The 17,870-nt window shown below is 42.8% G+C and overlaps 1 protein-coding gene and 1 long non-coding RNA gene across 3 annotated transcripts in view; one reads left to right on the top strand and one right to left on the bottom strand.

Annotated features, from left to right (window-relative positions):
• PEX5L (peroxisomal biogenesis factor 5 like) overlaps nucleotides 1-17,870 on the bottom strand; it is a 148,307-nt gene that overhangs the window by 21,331 nt on the left and 109,106 nt on the right. For both annotated transcript variants that reach the window (XM_039489739.1, XM_039489740.1), the window contains exons 3-6: nucleotides 17,031-17,240; nucleotides 13,619-13,745; nucleotides 12,899-12,995; nucleotides 980-1,075 (exon numbers count right to left, since the gene is read on the bottom strand). In XM_039489739.1, coding sequence (XP_039345673.1) covers nucleotides 980-1,075; nucleotides 12,899-12,995; nucleotides 13,619-13,745; nucleotides 17,031-17,240 — 530 coding nt within the window. The remainder of the gene's footprint in view (nucleotides 1-979; nucleotides 1,076-12,898; nucleotides 12,996-13,618; nucleotides 13,746-17,030; nucleotides 17,241-17,870) is intronic.
• Nucleotides 1-17,870, top strand: part of LOC120372540 — a 126,320-nt gene that overhangs the window by 12,936 nt on the left and 95,514 nt on the right. The gene's annotated exons all lie outside the window — the stretch shown is intronic.

Genomic DNA, 17,870 nt, shown 5'->3' with positions numbered 1-17,870 from the left:
AGCCAAACTTCCTCAACCAAGATCACTTTATCTGTGGCTCTCACACATTTCATCCTGGGCTTTGTCCCAGAGGAATGATGGATCATGGCTGTAGGGGTTTGAAAGGCTGTTGAGGGACCTCGTTGAGAGGTCTAAAGCTTAGGAATCAATGATGCCATCCAAATCCTTTTTGGTTCATATTACAAAACACAAGTCATTTGGTAAAGAGCTGACTTTGTCCAACAAGGCTCAGGACTGCATTAGTCAAGTGTTCCTGGTCAGCACTGGAAAGGCAAAGATGTTACAGGACAGGACTGAGGTGCATTGAGGAAACTTGCACATCACTTGCCTGCAGTTTTCTGGACTGAAGCCATTAGTAAAAACACCCTGGAGAAAACAGAGAATCCTCTATATGTTAAAGTGCAATCACTGATTTTTATTGACTTGCTTTAGTACAGGGTCACTGTTGTAAGTACATATAATTACCCATTCAGTGTCTAGCAGCAAGTTATCCTTCTGTACAGAGATGGCTCTGAACAAACTCCACCAGATTCTAACCCTGGATATGGTCTAGGGTTGGATGTGAATTCATAGCACAGACCTGCCGATAATGGACTGAACATGCATGCAAGTTGCAAATACCCGATCCCTGGGAAAAATTTGCATTTCATTTTCATACTCACAAGTTTTAGAAGTGTTTAAATCCATGGGAGTTTTTCTTGGCCCATTATGGGGAGAGACAATCTGGATTGTGAGTTTTGATTCCGGCCCATCTCCATGTATAGCTAAGCTTTTATTTTCCCAAGGCAGATAATGGTACTTTAAATGAGTAATTTCATGAAATGTATCTCTCCTCTGCCTTGAGTAATCAAATTCTAAGGTGTTCCTTTAATTGTGCTATGGATTGAATTTGGAATGCATTGGCTCATTACAAGAACAGGTTTGTTTCATAGGTGAATGTCAACCTTATGCCAAGATACAGCAGAAAATAAAATGATACCTCAACGGCTGCCTTTGCTCTTTCAAATTCCTCCTCCAAGGAGTGATTTCTGGAGAGGAATGAACCTCCCCAACGCTGCTCTTTGGTTGATCGTGCCTTAAAGAAATAAAGAATAAATAAGAGAGGATGACATGCTTTGTCACAAACTTTCAAGTTCCTTCTTTTTCTTTCTTCACTAGTGTTGAAAGTGACCTTCATCTGGTGCAATGCTGTGTGTTTCCCTATGTGAATCCCCACCAACGCAGGACACAGCTTTAGCAGTGTCCACTGCTTCAGTGAAGCAAAGTAACTTGTCATTCCCTAGAGTTTCCTTTTCACTCGGGATTTAGACATGATGAACAATCCCAGTTTTGGTTGTGAAAGTAGATCCAAAATAGTCCCTTGAAGCTTCAGAGGAAATGAACTTCAGAATGGTTAAAAAGATTGTAACATTAAAATCTTGTGCCCTCAATAAGCTATCTTCACATCTCCCCTTCCCCTCTCCCCCACTTTCCCCCAGTTCATTTTGCTTCATTCTGCAAGACAGAAATGTAGCTGTTGGAATTCCTAATAAGGAGAGCTGTCACACAGATACTATTTCATTTTTGAATGGTCTGTATTCAACATGATGCATACTTTGTTTAAGTAGTTGAAAGTTTATGTTTGAGAACTGGATCCCGTACAGTTCTGCCTCTATTACCTGAACCCCTTGTGTTATCACCCTAAACGCCCCGTTATCTAAAACAGAGTCACATTCTCTGGTGCCTGTTAGTTACACTGATAATCCTCTTGATTGCTGTGTTCCCTAAAATAATCATGTAATCTCACTATAGCCATTTCTGTAAATTACAATCTACTTGAAGAGACATTTAACTGAATTTGCATTTTTTTTTCAAATAGACATTAATTTAAGAGACAACGTGGCTGATTATCTTTTATATGGTCCAATAAACAATATTACCTGCCCCATCTTGTCTCTCTAATATCCTGGGACCAACATGGCTACAACATCACTGCATACATTTTTTTGGTGTATTTTGAGACACAAAATACAAGTGCACCCCTGCCTCTGTCTGCAAGTCTTTTACAATGAAAAATCAGTGCTTGAGAGGTCTGAGTTGTAAATATATGTGGAGAGGACTTTCCTTATGATGATAAAAGGATGTGGGATTGGTTGGCACACAGGAAATGCATGGGACAGATATACAAATCTCACAATCTGCACAGCTTTCTCACTCTTATCTAAGTGATTCAGAATGGGCAGAAGAGGATTTTTAGACAGTTCTTGGATTTTGGGTGGGGACTGCAAAGAGAGCAGGGAGACATCTTGACGAGGAAAAGTGTGAAAGTTAGGCTACAGAAGGAGTATTTGGCTGCTATTTTCTTTGCTTCTACTATTGTTCTTTCACAATGGAGGTGCATTTAATTCACTATCCTCTGCAGGAGAAAGTTGTACCTGTTTTCTCTGCACTTGCTGTATCTGTCTGTCAGGCTGTGTCCTGAGGTTTAGGATCACTAGTACAAATACCTCCTTTGTATTGATTTTCTCTAAGCCTTGAGTACCTTGAAGACTTCAGTTATAATAAGAAGTGACTCCGAAATGCAGGGCCCAGACCTAAATCCAGGTCTAGGCTTTCCCAAAGGCTGGAGAACGAGCTCTGGGGTGTTCTTCCAGCTCTACAGATAATGGACCTGAGGCACCAATGTGTGAAACTGGAGGACTGCAATGGTGAATTGGGTTCAGTGACCAGTCATGGATTTTTGGATCCAGATGTGAACTTTCCCAAAGTTGAGAGGGGGGGATTTGGATTGTAGGATTAGGTTTGGGGTATCTTTAATATCATCCTGTCCCATGTTTTATATTCAACAGGTACAATCTCTATTGCCTGACCATCCTGCATACTTTAATTCTCCTCCTCCCTTCATTGTTCTTCCCCGAAGACCCTTTCCGCTAGTCCTGCCTACAGCATATGCCACCCTAACTTTAAATAGATTATTCTTTGTGTGTCTTAACAACACATTAGAAAACATATTTCCCTCTTTGTCTCTACTTGCACATTCCAGAGCTTGGTTTACCATTGTTAACTTGACTGCACAGACTGAGCTAAAGGGATGATTGTTCTTTTTGACATCCCTAGCACACGCTTCTCTCCAATCTATCCCACTGGAAGCACATTATTAATTTCTTCTACACCTGTTCTTTTATTAAAATAACTCTAATTATGCTTTTGTACAAAAGGCACAGTGTAAAGAACTATGTTAAGTCACTGCAGGAAAACCTCATGGTGACCTCTGGCCATGCCAAATAGAAATTGCTCTCTAACTTCACTAACCCCTTACCCCCACACTTGTCTAAGGTTAAAACTCATTAGCTATTTGTCTGCCCATGGTCCCAACTGCATTAATTTACATTATTATATTTCTGATGGTTATATTTGGTGATATTCAATTACAATGAACCAGATTCATCCCTGGTGTAACTTCACTCTTTTGAAATTCAGGTTTGAACCTGACAAAATGTGTTGTATTAGCAAGTGCTGTAATGGGCATTGTTATGATGAAATAATCTAATCAGAAGTATACCTATAAGCAAATTTACAGAATTAATCTCCAGGAGACGCAGCACTTTGCCATATTCTTAATGCACAGTCTCAGTACCTAAATATTTTTTTCTTTTTGGGGAAGGATACTGACAAAGGGTCAGATTCTAATCTTATGTGTGGAATGTTTCTTTACCTCCCTTAAATCTATTCCTGTGTTTGTGACTACATGTTCAGAAGGATTTAAAAAAAAAAACCTGGAATCATGACATGCATTTGAGATTCCAGTCTGGTCCAATTGTGTGTATATTCTTCATATGTCTTTGTGCCAGTGAGGTTAGTTTACTGCAATAAAATCTGTATTGGGCTACCGAATATTGAACCAACACCTGCTGGTAGTGTAGAACAAGATGGCATTATTGCTGTTAGAAGTGAGCAGTAGGGATTCTGCCTAACTGCTGTTTCATGCTCTGCGCTGGATGTCTTTGGCATCTGGATTGAGTTTAGGATTTAGCTGTCAGTGACCAGATACCTGCTGGGGGTTGTAGTCCTCTCCCCATTATCTTCTATGGTGACCCATGGCTGGGCTGGGATTTCAATGGCTGCTGCAGTATTAAGGCAAAGGATTAGGACTCAGGACATATGGCTTCTGCTTCCACTTTTAGCACCAACCTCCCATGCTGAGCTAGTTGGAAAAGCTTATTGTTTTTTCCAGAAATTTCCAAATCTGCATTTCATTAATGATGGGCGGGGCGGGAGAAGAGACCAGGAATGGAGAGCTGGCAGACAGACCAAGGAGCAGAGTCCTGCTTTGGCTTTCTCTAACAGGGGAATGGGCATACTGGAGAAGTGGCCAGTGGGTCTGCACACAATGTGGTCCATAAAGTCAGTACTCTATGTTGGGAGGTAGGTGCAATAGCTGCCCACTATCTACTGCCTTTGGGGTAGAACTTTTATTCCCCCATACCGATCATTTTGTGCACATATATCTGCACTTGCTCTCTGTTTACATGGGGTATGTGCTGTTGGTGAGAGGAATAAATAATAGACCAATTTTGTGGTCTCTCTTCAAAGTAATGGGCCTGTTCCATTCCTGCTATAACTTTCTTGATCTCATTAGAGTTACTAGCACACCAAATATGGATCCACTTGCTCCATTTTTCTTACTGGTAGACACCAGACCACCTTATGCAGTCTCTGATAAATGTTTTAGGCTTAATTCTGATCTCCCTTATGTCAGTGTAAATCAGTAGTAATTCCAATGAGGCCCACAGAATTCCAACAGTAAAAGTGGTGAGATTAGGGTGACCAGATGTCCTGATTTTATAGGGACAGTCCCAATTTTGGGGTCTTTTTCTTATATAGGCTCCTATTACCCTCCCACCCCCGTCCCGATTTTTCACATTTGCTGTCAGGTCATCCTAGGTATGATGTCAGAATCAGGTCCAATTTCCAAGAGTGGGTACTTATGTCCAGGGCCGGCTCCAGCTTTTCTGCCACCCCAAGCAGCAAAAAAAAAAAAAAAAAAAAGCCGATCGGCGGCACTTTGTCGGCAGCTCAATCGTGCTGCTTCATTCTTCTGCGGCAATTTGGCGGCGGGTCCTTCACTCACTCTCTTTGTCTTTGGCAGCACTTTGGTGGTAGCTCAAAGAGGAAGAGAGGGACTGAGGGACCCACCACCGAATTGCCGCTGAAGACCCGGAGGTCATGGGCGCCGACTTATATGGGCTCCTGGGGCTTTAGCCCCAGGAATATTTACAGTCAGGGGCTCTGCTCCACCAATAGTTGGTCAGAGGCTCTGGGCTGCCTGCAAATCCCAGCCGTGGCCGGGAGTCAGAGGGCTCTGGGCTGCCTAGTCAGAGGGCTCTGGGCTGCCTGCAGCGGGGAGCCCAGAGCTTTTAAATCCCAGCTGCGAGCGCCTTTAAATCTCAGCCGTGGCCGGGAGTCAGAGGGCTCTGCACTGCCCCAGGGGCAGGGAGCCCAGAGCACTTTGAATCCCAGCCAGATTTAAAGGGCTCAGGGCTCCCGCAGCTGCCAGCAGCCCAGAGCCCTTTGAATCCCAGCCCTGGCCGCTGATTGCCCTCCCCAGACCCTTGCCCCAACTGCCCCCAGGACTCCCACCCCTATCTAAGCACCACTGGTCCTTGTCCCTGCCTCTAACTGCCCCTTGGGACCCCAGCCCCTATCTAAGCCTCCCTTCTCCTTGTCCCCAACTGCCCCTCCTGAGACCCCACCCAACTTCCCCCCAGAACCCCTCTACCTGTCCCCTGATAAACCTCCTGGACTCCCATGCCTATCCAATTGCTGCCTGTCCCCTGACTGCCCCGCCGAACCGCGGCCCCCTCCAACCCCTGCTCCTTGTCCCTTGACTGCCCCCCGGAACTCCCTACCCCTTCTCCAACCCCCAAACCGCTTACTGTGCCACTCAGACTAGCGTGTCTGGCTCCGTGCAGCTCCAGACAATTGCTGCCATGCTCCCCCATGGAGCCCACAGCCCTCTCCCACCCCCAGCACCTGCCTTCCAGATTTGAACACCTCAAAATTCAGGTGTGCTCAAGCTCGGTTTGGGCAGCTATGACTTCATGTCTCCCTCCTCAGTTTCCCCTGCAAGGTGCCAACTGAAGGTGTTGGAGAACAGAGAGATCGGGTGGCCTCCTAATGCCTGGAAAAGAGACAAAGGCAGTGTCAGTGCCTGTGTGGACTTCTGGGAAGTGCACGGTGTGGAAGGGGATGCTGTGATGCTTTGGAACAACTCCATACAAAGCCAGTCAGGACTCTGGGGGCGCCTCCTCTCTCGGAGCAGACTGTCTCCAGGGCAAGAAGCTTACACCTTCCTGGGTCTGACCTCAGAGCATTCAGCATGCCCTTCCACATCATGCACTTTCCACAGCGAGTCTGCCCAGGCTGGTCCTGGGGCAACCAGAGGTCCCTGCACCCCAACTCCGCAGTCAGATGTGACTCTCAGCCAGACTGTAAAACAGAAGGTTTATTAGATGATGGGAACACAGTTTAAACAGAGCTTGTAGGTACAGAAAACAGAACCCCTCTGTCAGGTCCATCTTGGGGGGTGGGGAGCCCAGAACCAAGTTCTGGGTCTCTCCCCATTTCCCCAGCCAGCTCCAAACTGACACTCCCTCCTCTGGCCTCTGTGTCTCTTCCGGACAAGGAGGCCACCTGATCTTTGTCCCCAACACCTTCAGTTGGCATCTTGCAGGGGAAACTGAGGCACCCACACAGTATTCAGAGGAAAATATTAAGGACATTCCCACTTCATCACAACAGGTGCAACAAAATATAATACTGTATATTGAAGTAGGCAAGTGCTGCTTCTGACTTTCCACTTTTAATTGACCCTTGTAATCTTGTGGCACTGATGCGTTGTAGCTTCATTTTATATCACCACCATTTTGGGCCCCACCAAAAATTATACAAACCTGCCGCCTATGCCGGAGGTGCCGCCCCGATACCGGACAGAGTGCCGCCCCTTTGCATTGGCCGCCCCAAGTACCTGCTTCCTTCGCTGGTGCCCAGAGCTGGCCCTGCTTATGTCAGGGTTTCGCTAGTCAGTCTTTGGATGAGTAAATCAGCACATAGAGAGCTCCACTATCCAATGTTTAGGGCAGGAGAGGCCAAAGTTTGAAAATTGAGTTTATTGGGTTATTGAATAAGCAGACCATGTACCATTTGAAATTAAATATATTAAAAATATTCTGTTTGCAATTCTCATCATTGAAGAGAAAACTAAATTGTAAAAAGACCAAATTCTGTAGAACATTTCCAGGCAGATAAATTCACAAGTGGGAATCTGCTAAGGTAGCTGGTACTAAAAAAAACTTGGCACTACAGAGCTTCAAAAGCTAAAATTGGGTAGCATATGACAGTAGAATACTGAGGGAAGAAGTCCACAAACCATGACTGCCCCAATGTTGTGTTGTATTCTGACCTTCAGATACATTTAAAAATACAAAACAATTAACCTCCCAAAAGGTGCCATTGTAACAAATATTAACATTGTTCTGTTAATTGAAGTTCTCGTATACGCAGAACTTTCTGTTTGTAAAGAAAATGGAATAGCTCTACAATAACTTCAAGCACAGAAAACACGAGCTGCTCTTTTAGAGAGCCTCTGCTCCACACTGGGGACGGAAGCTAGCATGCCTGGAACTGTCAGAGATGGACAGTGAAGTGCACTAAGGTGATTCTCTCAGGAGTTGCAGATGGTGAACAGTAGCAAATTTGACAAGTTAAAACCTCCAGTGTATGGCTGGACCATGTTGCATATGCATGGGGTGACCTTTAATACGAAGGTCAAGATCTGTGGTGGCTAAAGATTGGCAACTGTATCATCTAGTAAAAGCCACAATAAGGTTTATTTTACCACAAGGCTATTCAGACCTGTGTTAGGGGACTTGCAAAGAGGCAGAGAACTTTTCACCTACTGGTGGCAACCTGACTCATGTTGGCACTGACTGAAACTAATGGTGGACTCAGTCCAGTTCTTTGTAGAACACTGTTTGCATCACACACACAGAAACTGACACAGTGCACTTCTTGTCAGTGTCAACTGAGAAACTCAGGACTGAATGTGTAGTGTCCTGCATGGAGCTTGGAGAGATGAGCACAGGTTGCAGGAAGGAAATTTGGAGGAGGCAGCAGGACCCCTGTCCGTGAGCATATGGCTTGACTATTACCTCCAGCTGCAGCATCTGTAAATAGTTCTCTTAATAAAGAGCCAATCTAGTTTTACAAGCACAGAGTCCTTTCATGTTATTACCCAGCACATGTGACATGAAACAGAATGCGCCAAGGAGATTAAAGTACTCTGAGTGGTCCCTCCACAGTCACTTTGGTGCTAGTATAAAGTATTGGAGCTCTTAATTGTTTCAGAAAAAGAGCAGCCACAGAAAGGGCTAAAATTCCTTTCCACAATATCTTCTTTTATTGGGGATCATTTTCCACATGTGAATATGATGAGGCTTTTTGCAACACTTATGGAAACATGCTTTGTAACCAAGCTCCATGGCTGTCACTGGCCATCAGTTCAGTAATGTTTTTTGACCATACTAGAATATGACTCGAGATGAAAAAATTTCCACTTATCGGGAATAATAAACACAGGGCATTGGGTCAACAACTCTAGCTTTATCTCGCTTTTAACTTGGCAAAGTCAATTCAACCTTTTCTTATTTTGATGTTACAGCCATTTTACTTTTATGGAAACTAGTCTAACTGAACATGTGCAGCATAAAAAATGGAGATTTTTTTGCTTCTGCAGGTACTCTGCTTGAAGATTAATAGGAAACAGATGCAAAACTACAGAGTCAGTAAACTAAATTTGCAACTGTTCTTACAGAATGCCACACATTACAAATTCTGTGAATGGCTGCTTGATTTATATACACCCAGGGTATACATAAGCTTCCTGCCAGTGAAACCTGCTAAACTGAAGAATACTCTCCTAAAAGAGGGCATGGAAGCACTTAAAGCTAGACTGGCCAAAGCATGAGACAACATACGGTACTATGCAGGGAAACGAACTACACAACCTAGCAGGTCTTCTCCATAGCTAACGTGTCAATCTAGTGTATAAAATATAAAGAAGAGGAAGGTGTCATTCTATTAGAATTAGTGCTAAGGTAAACAGGAGAATAATTTCAGATTTTGCAGTTAGGTGAAAATTGGTAAGGAAAATGGGTGACAGGAGAACATGGTTGTATTTTCTGCTCTGCCACATATGTCTTGTGTGACCTGGCACAAGTCACTCTGGCTCTGTGCCTCATCTGTGAAATGCAGATATTAATACTCACCTGACACGGGTGTTGCAAAGCATTTTGAGATCCCGGGATAGAAGATGCTATATAAGGGGAAATTATTGCTATTAACTGTATAATCTGTGTCCTTGAACCCCCACCCATGCTCTGACCTGGATAGAATAGTGAAATTGTGCAATTGAGAGCTCAAAAAACAGCAAATGCCAAATGAAGGTTGTATGCTTAACCTCTCCTCTGTCCCTTTGCATGTATGCATTATAGTATATAACATTTAATTAAGCATTGCCAGAAAGCCCTGTCCAACACACCTTACAACGTGTCCTCCTCCTCCGAGGAGGTGTAGAGCCAAACTTAGAAATAATACCACCATTGCTGCTCTCTTTCTCCGGTACAACTTATTTTTCCACTGGACAGGCTGCTATACACATCTGTGGATATGTTAATAAGCACTGAAGTACGGACTCCCTCTCATATTCCTTAGAAGTTCTTCAGCTATGGACAGTTTGGACAGGAGAGTTTGGGAAAAGGAAGCTTTTTAGGATCCTCATAGCACCTCCTCATTATCAATAATAATAGGAAGCTAATAGGATTAGGGGAAGGGGACTTATAGGGCCCAGGAACTAAAGGAGATTAGGGCAAGGGACACTACAGCTACAATGTACAGCAGCAGTCTCTCTCTCGCTCTCTCTCTCTCTCTGCACTACAAGGTGTCATGGCCAAATCTTGCCTTCAGCTACGACAGCGCAATCTCCTTTAAATCAAGGGATTACAGCTACCCAAATTCTGCCCTCATCTATACTCATGCAACCCCGCTGCTTTCTAAGCTATGGAGTAGGTGGATATGAGGACAGAATTTGATTCTAAGCATCCAATTCATTTTTAAAGTAAAAAAATCTGTTCATCCGCTCGGTCAACAAATTTCTCACCGTTTTTTCATTATTATTAGGTACGGAGTGAACTGTATAGGATTCCAGAACGCTGAAAAGCTCAGAATTGAGTATCTGAGTTTGGCTCCTTTTCATGTTTGCTGGGCTGGGCATTAGCTGGGTTGGGAAATGGCTTGGCTGCATGACTTCTGAGACGCCCAGCACTGTATTTAGAAGAATGATTTAGGCTAGAGGTCTGAAGTGTTCTGACATCATTTCTCTGCACATTGGAATTTTCCATCTTGCTCTTCCCCCTTCGCCCTTGCTTTCATTATCTCTCTCCAGCCTGCTTCTGCACATTCATTTCTACTTTAAAAAAACAGCTCCATCTGGAATGGGCGTACTGCCTTTAAGGGGCTGGAAATACTATACTATGATCCCAGATTGACAACAAAGATGGTATAAGGATCCTAAAATGAGGATTCCATTTCATTAAATCATAAGCAGTAAGACAGGTAAAACATAAATGAATGGATCCTTGCAGCACAGCAACATTTAGCGTTTCTTTAGCAGTAATTTAGCGGGGGATGTAAAGAATATAATTTGCACTGATGTCTTTGAGCAACTCATTGGGGGAGGAGATTCTTGGGGCAGCCACATGAAGGAAGTAAATGGACTCATTCTTGTGAATGATGTTAGTTATTTTAAATCCGTTTGTTCTGTGGAACAGGACAGGAGCTTTCTTCTTTATGTATGACTCAATTTTTTTCTTCCCCCATGTCAGTGAGTGTCCCTCATTCTGTCTCTTCCCATTCTCCCAGTCACTTTCATCCTGCTTTTTGACTACTCTTCCAGTCACTTACTTTTCAAATCCTGTGGTCTTATTCTCAGGGCCATTAGGCGCTTTGTGCGGCTTCCCACTTCTTTGGAAAAGTCAGAGTAGATCCAAATTAAGCTCTCCTACCTGGAGGATGGGTGGTCACAAACTGAATCATATGAATTACTGGTGATTATTGTTGTTGTTTGATTTCACTAGCACACACAATATGCTAGGCAACACAGAAGAAGGCCCAGTCCATCTCCAAAGACCTTACAAGATGAAAGGCAAACAGCCAGATGAAGCGTAGGGGAACAGGGCATAATATATAACCAAAGTGATCCAGGTGGTAATTGGACTTATTAGGCAACATGTTATAATAACCCTTCAGAATAGAAATGCGGGGGCAGATCCTCAGCCGGTGTAAATTGCCACAGATCCACTGATTTCCACTGAACTGACAATTTACACCAGCCAGTGATGTGCCCAGCTGTATGCAGTGTTCATGTTTAGCCCTAATGTCTAAAATTGCCTCTCGCTCTCACCTGAGGCCTTGTTGGAAATAGTTTTGTTTTGTTTTTTAAATAGGCCTCTGTCACTTATTCATGTTCTTGAGCTTATGGCTGATTCTGAATGTTCCTCACTACGTTAGTAAATCCAGTGTAATTCTTTTATTTTGATTTTTTATGTTTGTAAAGGAAAAATGATTCACTTATTGGATTATATTAAGTGTGAGAGGTTTAAAGTGCTCACAAAGGATAAAATGGCTGAATTTTATCCACAGGCTATTATCAGCGACAAAAATGATTTAAGTAAAAGAACCTAAAATCATACAATTTAAGAAAAGTGTTGGCAATATGTGGTTTGATTGTAACACATAACTCTACTATGCGATTTATTTATTTATTTTTTTAGTGTGCCAACAAATACTCAGCAATGTCTGGATTTTTGCGGAATATTAATGGAAAGTCACTGTGTTGAAATAACTAGTGTTTTTCCAAAGGTCCCCTTTCTTGATATGCCAACAATTTTACTAATAATGTTCAAGGAGCTTTACTTGAAGTACAATGAATGTTAAAAAAAAGAAAAAAAATAGAAACAGCAGATCCCACAGAACAAGAACAAAAAGTCAACTCTTTGAAGAGCAGCTCTAACAAAATACCTTCTCCAAAACTCTCCAAAAACACGTTCATCCCTAAGTCCTCTGTTCAGATAGATAGGCCTTTGCAACATAGTTAAAAGCAAAAAAATGGGCTGTTTCAATCCAAAAGAGAGAAAATTCCGAATTTGCTGCTATGTTTCATAAGAGCATGATCAGAAACAAGGAAAAGTTAAGTTAGAAACCTATCCCAACACTTGTTACTTATTTTGGGTTATACTTTTAACGTAAATGATTGATTCTTGAAATCTGTTGATTCTCCCCAAATCACTTTTAATTATTGCACTCTATTTGCTGCTCCTGAGCAGAATGTTATAAGATGATGATGATGATTTTGTAACTACGAAATTCCCCAATCCATAGGGAATGGTACATTTTTATTGGAGTTTCAATATAATTATTTATCTAATTATTTTTCTTATTTATCAGCACCATTATCATTATTCAGAAGGTGAGAATCATAGCTTGGATGATAGTCATGCATCAATACTCCACTTCTACTGGAATATACTTCTGAGGAGATTTATAAGTTAAGAAGTATTAGCCCCAGGCTACAATGCTCATTCACTGAAGAAATGAACACTGAGATGCTAATGTATTTCAAATACATATAATCTGCTTTTGCAATGTAATGCAGTATGTGAAGATTTAGCTGCATAATTCTCATTGAGTTAACTGATGACACTGAAAACACCCCATTTACAGTTCTCTCATTAGTGAAGAGTAACACAATGAAACAACACCTGTTTGCCTTATTTGTGTAACTGGACCTAATAAAATCGCTTACCTGTGTTGCAGGTACTAATTCTAAATCTGATGCGGAATTGGACTCCAAGGCACTTTTGACACTAGTCAGCTCAGACTGGGACCTGTTCTCTGTAGACCTATAAATAATGCATTTACATATTCATTATTGTACACCAAGAAACTATATCTGACAGTTTAATAAATACATCATGACTAATTGGGTTAGTTCTGTTAGCTGAGTAGTTTTTAATTGGTGAATACTGATAGTGCACTGACTCTTCTTCCTTCTTGGTTCTGTCTGTTACACATTTCAGCCCCATGCAAACAATTATCAACACAACCTGTACTCATAGAAGAGATCTGGGGTCTGATTTGCCATTATACAGGTTAAGCCAATGGAGTTACATTATCATGGACCTAGTATAATGAAGTGGAGAATCAGGCCCACAGCACTGTTCTCTCTATTTTATAGCTAGGTAAACAGAGGCACAGAAAGCCACTGCAGGAGTCAAAGTGTGAGTAAGGATCAGCACTCCAGAGCACCAGGCTCCCAGTCCCTTACTCGGACCATGCCTCTCTCCCCTTGCCCAGTAGCCTAGTTTCCTTCCTCTCTAAGTTCTACAAGTGGTAACGCAGAAATGAAACACACTGGGCCAAATTCAGCCCTTGTGTGAGTGAGTGAAACTCAAGTGGAAATCTCCGAGCAAAGTTGGCAGTGATGTAAATGGTGGTGTAAAATTGGTGTGGGTGCATGTTTTACCATAAAAGCTCTTTTGATGGAGCTCTCGATGATGAAGATTTTCGTTCTGTAGCTGAATAACCCTTGCCGTTCCTCTCTCCATGAAACTTCACTTCATCCCATTTCTCGAGCTGTGTCTGAATATTTACTGGAAAAAAATGAATCTTTTAGGGAACTTAATTCAGAAAACATTATGTCTACAGCTCCATGTAATGGTGGTGAGGAAACTGCACCTCTAAATCACTAAAATCCTATGTTTCTATGATGATTGGAAAGCAAATGTTTTAGATGGGTCCCAATCCTTTAGGGCAGTTAAAATTCCTGGGAAAAATTGACATATTTGAGAACCAGCAATAAGTTACCTAACTCTTGATTTTTCATAGTCACTAAAATTTTAAGATCCTTCAGGAAATAAGTGGGACTATGCTTGAACTCAGTTATTTCTAAGGCTGCGATTCTTTCATGGAGGGTGCGGAAGTCACGGATTCCGTGACTTTCAACGACCTCGGCGACTTCCGCAGCGGTTGGTGTGGCTGAGTTTAGGGCTGTCCAAGCTGCTGGCCCCAGGGCCAGCTGCTCGGGTGCCCCTCAGCTAGCCACACCGGCTGCTGCTGGAGCGACCGGGGGCCAGCAGCTCCTGCAGTCTCCAGGGCCAGCCGCCCCAGCTGTTGCTGCTCAGGAGGCCCTAGGCAGCTGACTCCGGGGACCACCCAAGCAGTGGTCCTGGGGGCAGCCCTGGGGAATGTCTGAGCAGTGGTCCTGGAGGCTGCCCCGGGGCCAGCTGCACCAGCTGCTGCTGCTCAGGTGGCCCCAGGCAGCTGGCTCCAGGGACCGAAGGAACAGTAGCCGGTGTGGCTGACTCTGGGGAGCACCCAAGCAGCGGTCCTGGGAGTGCCCTGGGGACCGCCTGAGCAGCAGCAGTCCTGGGGTGGCTGGACGCTATCTGGGAGCAGCGGTTGGGAGGCAGTCAACCCCCAGCACTGGAGAAGGGCCCCCCCAGAGCAGTGGGGCCCAGAAGTAGAGATTTAGTCATGGGTATTTTTGGTAAAAGTCATGGACAGTGAATTTTTATTTATTGTCTGAGACCTGTCCATGACTTTTACTAAAAATACCCATGATTCAATCTTAGCCGTAGTTATTTCAATGTAAATTATATACATTGCAGGGATTGTGGCAGCTTCTTGGTTGTTTTGGTTATTTTTAACCTGTAGATTGTGGGCCAGATTTTGAAAATCCAGCCTCCCTTTTAGCACCTGCAATTTATGGGTACAAATGGTTATGGAGGCAATTAAATCATTTAGTCACATGTCTGAACTGATTGTCAAGTTTATTAAGGTCTTCAGACATCCAGATAACAACTTGAACTAACCTAGACAAATTACAAGGGTATAAATAAAAAAACAATAAAATGTAAGATTGGAGGCTGAAAGCCTCTTCAAGATCAGGGTCTTTTAAAGATCTACCCTGATGGAAAGAAATGCTGTTATCTTCAGACAGATAACATTCCCCTTGTCAATTTTTCTCTTGTGGCTGGAAATGATTCAGGTTTGGGACAGTTTGGAAGGAAATGACCTGAATTTAACTTTAAAAAAAAATCATTAGCCTGCCAAATGTTATCCAGTGATGAGATTTTTGATATATGAATACGGTGCTTGGACCAAGAATGGAACTCTCATTTTCCACTGCTTTTCTGGGACTGATGTGTTTAGGCAAAGTAGGGTGACCTGACAGCAAATGTGAAAAATCTGGATGGGGGTGAGGGTTGGGGTAATAGGAGCCTATATAAGAGAGAGACCCAAAAATCGGGAGTGTCCCTATAAAATTAGGCCATCTGGTCACCCTAAGGCAAAGCAGTGTGTTACAAGTACAGTTGGCATTTGTAATATCTGCTGATTTTAAAGGAAGGTCTAAAATGGGCCTGGCTGGTTTGAGAGCTGTGTCTTGCTCTAACTTCTAATAATACCTTCAGGTGATGACCTGGTTTGTTTTTTAATGAGGATTTTTTTTCTAACTTCTATTCATCCATTTTCAAAACCTCTCTCGAGAGAATTCAGTGATCCAGGATGCACACTTATGGTTACTCTTTTGCACATACATTGACCCATTATTAGGAGTGGCTTACATTACCCAGCACAGAAGAAGTATTTAAGATGATATTTTTAAAGACACTGCCCTCTTCTATCCTTTACCAGTATTAAACATGTATAGCTCCAGTCCTTCACCTGGATCCCTTTCTTCTTTAGTGTAACGTCTTTTCCATCGCACACACTAGTCTCTCTGTATATAATCCAGGGAGACAACACCTAGAATACTGCATTCAGTCTTGGGCAATTCATTACCAGAAAACAAGAGGGTGGGATTTTCAAAACTATCTAAGTGAGTTAGTCAGTGTTAACTAGGCACCTATCAATAGGAGTTAGGCACCTAACTCATTCAGGTGCTTTTGAAGATCCCACCCAGAGACAATCTGGAAAGAGTTTTGAGAAAGCTGCCCCCCAGTGATTTTATTTAAGTTCTGAGTGCTTACCTCACAAGAAGCATTGCTCACCATTTATAACTTATTGGTTTTATTTAATTAAAACTTGGCATTTGTAAGCCTCTCTCTGGCAGCTACCCTCTTGTTGATTAAAAGCTAATATGAAATGTTTAGTGAGAGAGAGTATGCCAGAGATGATAAATTACTTTCAAACCAGCCCAGCTTGGAAATGTATTATCCTAATGGCCGACTGATCAACATTGCAAAATGAGTTTGTGGACAGAGCCCAGCTCCTAATAGATAAGTGTCCCCATCATAAAAGTGACCTCACAATTGACACCGAGGGTATATCTAAACTGCAGTTAAAAACCTGCGGCTGGCTTGTGCCAGCTGACTTGGGCTCGTGAGGCTCAGGCTCAGGGGCTGTTTAATTGCAGTGTAGATGTTTGGGCTTGGGCTGGGGACTGGGCTCTAGGACCTGTGAGGTGGGAGGCTGCAGCCTTAGCTTCAATGTCTACACCTCAGTTAAACATCCCCTTATCCCAAGCCCTGCGAGCCTGAGTTATCTGGCATGGGTCAGCTGCGGGTGTCCAATTGCAATGTAGACATACCCTGAGTGGCACCTTGGAAAAAGAATGATTGGTTTGATTTGCGTTTAACAGCTCCCCTCCACTATAAAAACACTTTACCCTCCTACCAAGACATTCCATTGTACGGGCCAGCTTCTCCATTGCCCTGCACCCTGTGTAGTCATTTACACCAGCGCACATCGAGAGTAAAGTGGGTATAAAATGCTAATAAATCACAATTTACTTGCACTGTGCAGTGGTGTAAATGTCTACAGAAGGTGCATGGCAATGAGAAGATGGCCCAGGGTGCTATTTTGTGATAGCAGCAAGGAGCAATTGGTAAAGTTAAGCATGGCTGAGTGGCACTGATGAAATAACCAGCTCTTACCTAAATCTAATGATGATTTCTCTGGCGCTCTCCCAGTCTGGACCTTCTGCTCAGCATCCACATTTATAAGGTCTGAGTTGTCTGTCTTCTTTCTGTGGGTTGAAGCCTTTAAGTTTTCACCTCTTGATGCATTCTCTGACTTCTTTGTCTTGCTTTGGGTTTGTAAGACAGGTTCACTCAGATCCAAGAGATCCAGACCGGTTGATAATACTATCAGAGATGCAAAATGTTAGAACTCAGTATGGAGCTCAGTTTTAATTTATTTGATTAGATTTTTCTTTTAAATTTGTTTTAATTGACTAAAGCAAAATTGAGTTAAATTAAACATATTTGTATTTGACATAGTAGATGTTACATGGTTACTGGGTAAGGAATATGAGCAAGATTTTGAAAAGTGACTAGTGATTTTTGGGTGCCTTGTTTTTTTGGGTGCTGGTCTTGAGTCACCTGATTTTCAGAAAGGCCCTTTTAAGTTGTTTCAAGTTGGCAGCAGAAATCACTAGTAATTTTTGAAAGTCTCAGCCCAGAGTTTCCCACATGATCCGGTTGTCCCAGTATTATGCAATTTGGCTCTGAGAGAGGATTAGGACCAGTCTCACCAATTTAAAGAGCAATTAAAACCCATCTGAGTACCAGCCATTTGAGATTACTACTGTGTTGTGCTCTATTAGGGAGAAGATTATAGACTAAATCAGCTTTACCTGACAGCTTGCAATCATTTTGTGTTCAGAGGTAGGTTTTCAAAGCCGCAAGTGAGGAGTGAGCAGAATAATTCACACTGACTGTAGCCAATCGCTTTGAAAACGTTCCCTTCACAATTCTCCCAGTGAAAAATAACAC

The sequence above is a fragment of the Mauremys reevesii genome, linkage group 9 (assembly GCF_016161935.1).
Source record: "Mauremys reevesii isolate NIE-2019 linkage group 9, ASM1616193v1, whole genome shotgun sequence".
Classification (NCBI taxonomy): Eukaryota; Metazoa; Chordata; order Testudines; family Geoemydidae; genus Mauremys; species Mauremys reevesii.
Note: the sequence above shows the minus strand (reverse complement) of the source record. Positions and strands in the feature narration are given on the sequence as shown.